The sequence below is a fragment of the Eriocheir sinensis genome, chromosome 41 (genome assembly GCF_024679095.1).
Source record: "Eriocheir sinensis breed Jianghai 21 chromosome 41, ASM2467909v1, whole genome shotgun sequence".
In the NCBI taxonomy this organism is placed as follows: Eukaryota; Metazoa; Arthropoda; class Malacostraca; order Decapoda; family Varunidae; genus Eriocheir; species Eriocheir sinensis.
In genome coordinates, this window is record NC_066549.1 from 2,232,502 (window position 1) to 2,234,712 (window position 2,211).

General features: G+C 44.6%; 1 protein-coding gene across 1 annotated transcript; it reads left to right on the forward strand.

The window, feature by feature from the left end:
* The first annotated feature begins 366 nt into the window (after positions 1-366).
* Positions 367-1,713, forward strand: LOC127009496 (uncharacterized). The gene is made up of 4 exons (XM_050882603.1): positions 367-528; positions 716-887; positions 1,137-1,201; positions 1,501-1,713. The coding sequence occupies exons 1-4, from the start codon at positions 514-516 to the stop codon at positions 1,609-1,611; spliced, it is 363 nt and encodes a 120-aa protein (XP_050738560.1). The 5' UTR covers positions 367-513; the 3' UTR covers positions 1,612-1,713.
* The last annotated feature ends 498 nt before the right edge of the window (positions 1,714-2,211 follow it).

Below are 2,211 nucleotides of genomic sequence, written 5' to 3' on the forward strand. Positions count from 1 at the left end.
CGTACCCATTGAATGGCATTTTCACTTGCTTCCCTAAGATCTTGGTCGGTGCAGTGAGGCCCCATTGGGCATTCCTGGAGTAAGTGGTTCATAGTTTGCACTTCTCCACATAGGCATTCGGGGTTGTTGGCTAAACCCCATCTGTGGAGGTTGTACTTGTTTTTTCCGACCTTTGCTCGTGCTCTGTTTAACGTGACCCAGTCCAGTCCGTTGGGGAGGGTTTCAGCTGGGCTTGGCAGGGCCTCGTTCTGTTGCTGGTTGTCTCTGTTTCCTGCCGGCGTTCTACCTTGTATGCCGCAGGGTCCAGTCCCTCAGTGGTGATGAAGCTTTTCCGGGACTTCAGCCCTTGCCTCACTTCTTGATGGCCGTGAAGTGGGTGCCGGGGATCAGTCATTTGCTTGTACCGCTCGATCTTTGCGATAGCTTCTCTTCTGATATGTGGCGGTAGTATACCAGATAGCCTATATATGGCTGGCAAGGGTGTTGATTTTAAGGTGCCAGTAATTATCCGACATGACTTATTTAACTGTGAGTCTACTTTATGTTTTATGCTCTTATATGATGTAAATATATAATGTGCAATAGATAGAAATTGATAGATAATGATCTGCTATCATATTTATCAATCTACTTATAAGCATGTTTATATAATTCTTTCGAAATACCCATTGTATTCCGGTGTGCTGCAATTAAGCTGCCGTTCTTCATCCCTCAGAGAGGCGTGTACATTGCCGCCGTGGTTATGCTGGCCGCAGTGCTGGCGGTGACGCAGGCCACATCAGTGCCGCCGCCGCCGCCACAGGACTGCAAGTACTGGTGCAAAGACCACAACGACCAAAACTATTGCTGTGGCCTTCCACACGAGGAATTCCCGCCCTTCACGAGTGGTGGGTTTCGGTCTCAAGGGATTAGTTACTCACAGATTCAGATCAGTAAATTCATAAAGAATCCTGTAAAGCTTAACAAAGTGTTCCCTTTAGTCTTGCCTATTAATAATAGTCATGCTCATGTTAATGACGCAACAGTTATGGGCCACAGTACCTCGTGAAACGATGTTAGGCCGCGTGTTTCTTTTAATATTTCGGAGTTCCGATTTTCTCCGTGAACACAACACTAACTCTTCATTATGTTTTCAGAACACCCAGGTTTCTGTCCTGCAGTCCGCGACAGCTGCACTGGAGTCAGGGTTTCCAGGCCAAAGGTGTGTGTGTGTGTGTGTGTGTGTGTGTGTGTGTGTGTGTGTGTGTGTGAGGGTGTGTGTGTGTGTGTGTGTGTGTGTGTGTGTGTGTGTGTGTGTGTGTGTGTGTGTGTGTGTGTGTGTGTGTGTGTGTGTGTATATATATATATATATATATATATATATATATATATATATATATATAGAGAGAGAGAGAGAGAGAGAGAGAGAGAGAGAGAGAGAGAGAGAGAGAGCGAGCGCATCTAATGACTTATTTCTCTCTCCTTTCTCATCGAATCACTAATAGGTTTTCCTTTCAACAGTTATGTCCTCATGATGGAGTTTGTGACTTCGGAAGCAAGTGTTGCTACGACACCTGTCTGGAGCACCACGTGTGCAAGACTGCTGAGCCGCCGTTCGATATTCCTCACTAAGCTGATAAGTCTGAGCGCCGCGCCGGAATACCGCGGCGGACATGTACCAGCAGTGAAAACCCAAATATACCAAATGAATAAAATAAAGGTCACTCTAAGAAACTGATATCTTTCAATTCAACAAACTCTAAAAACTTGCAAAACGATGTAGAACGTGTAACACACATCGTGAAAGCGTTGCTCCTTAGCCTGCATTAATAGGCTTAATAATGAACAAGACTGACATAGGGAAAGGAATAAAGATGAATATGTAAATACTACAGAGTTCTGAAGATGCTCGCTTAATATGCAATAATGTGTCCATAGATAAAAGAAAAAAAAAAGGGAATAGGGAAGGGGCAAAAAGAATCGTTTTACAATTCACGGAAAAAAATAGGACAAGAAAGAATTAGAAACTACTGAATGGAAAATATAATACAGTATGCGAAGTATAGTTGATTTTCCCCTTTTTATCAATAACTTTTACTGCATATGGGTAGGCGGTGGCTGAGTGGTAGCGTGATGGGGCCACATTCACCGCGTTATGGACGACGCGGGCTCGAATCCCCACGCTACCACCTCGGATCTTTCAGTCACCGCCGGGTGGCTTAAAACTACCCA

What these genes read in the sequence shown, in the direction of transcription:
- LOC127009496 (XM_050882603.1), top strand. An exon ending in ATTCCCGCCCTTCACGAGTG is followed by an intron (nt 888 to 1,136) that starts GTGGGTTTCGGT and finishes TTATGTTTTCAG; the next exon opens with AACACCCAGGTTTCTGTCCT. An exon ending in TCAGGGTTTCCAGGCCAAAG is followed by an intron (nt 1,202 to 1,500) that starts GTGTGTGTGTGT and finishes TCCTTTCAACAG; the next exon opens with TTATGTCCTCATGATGGAGT.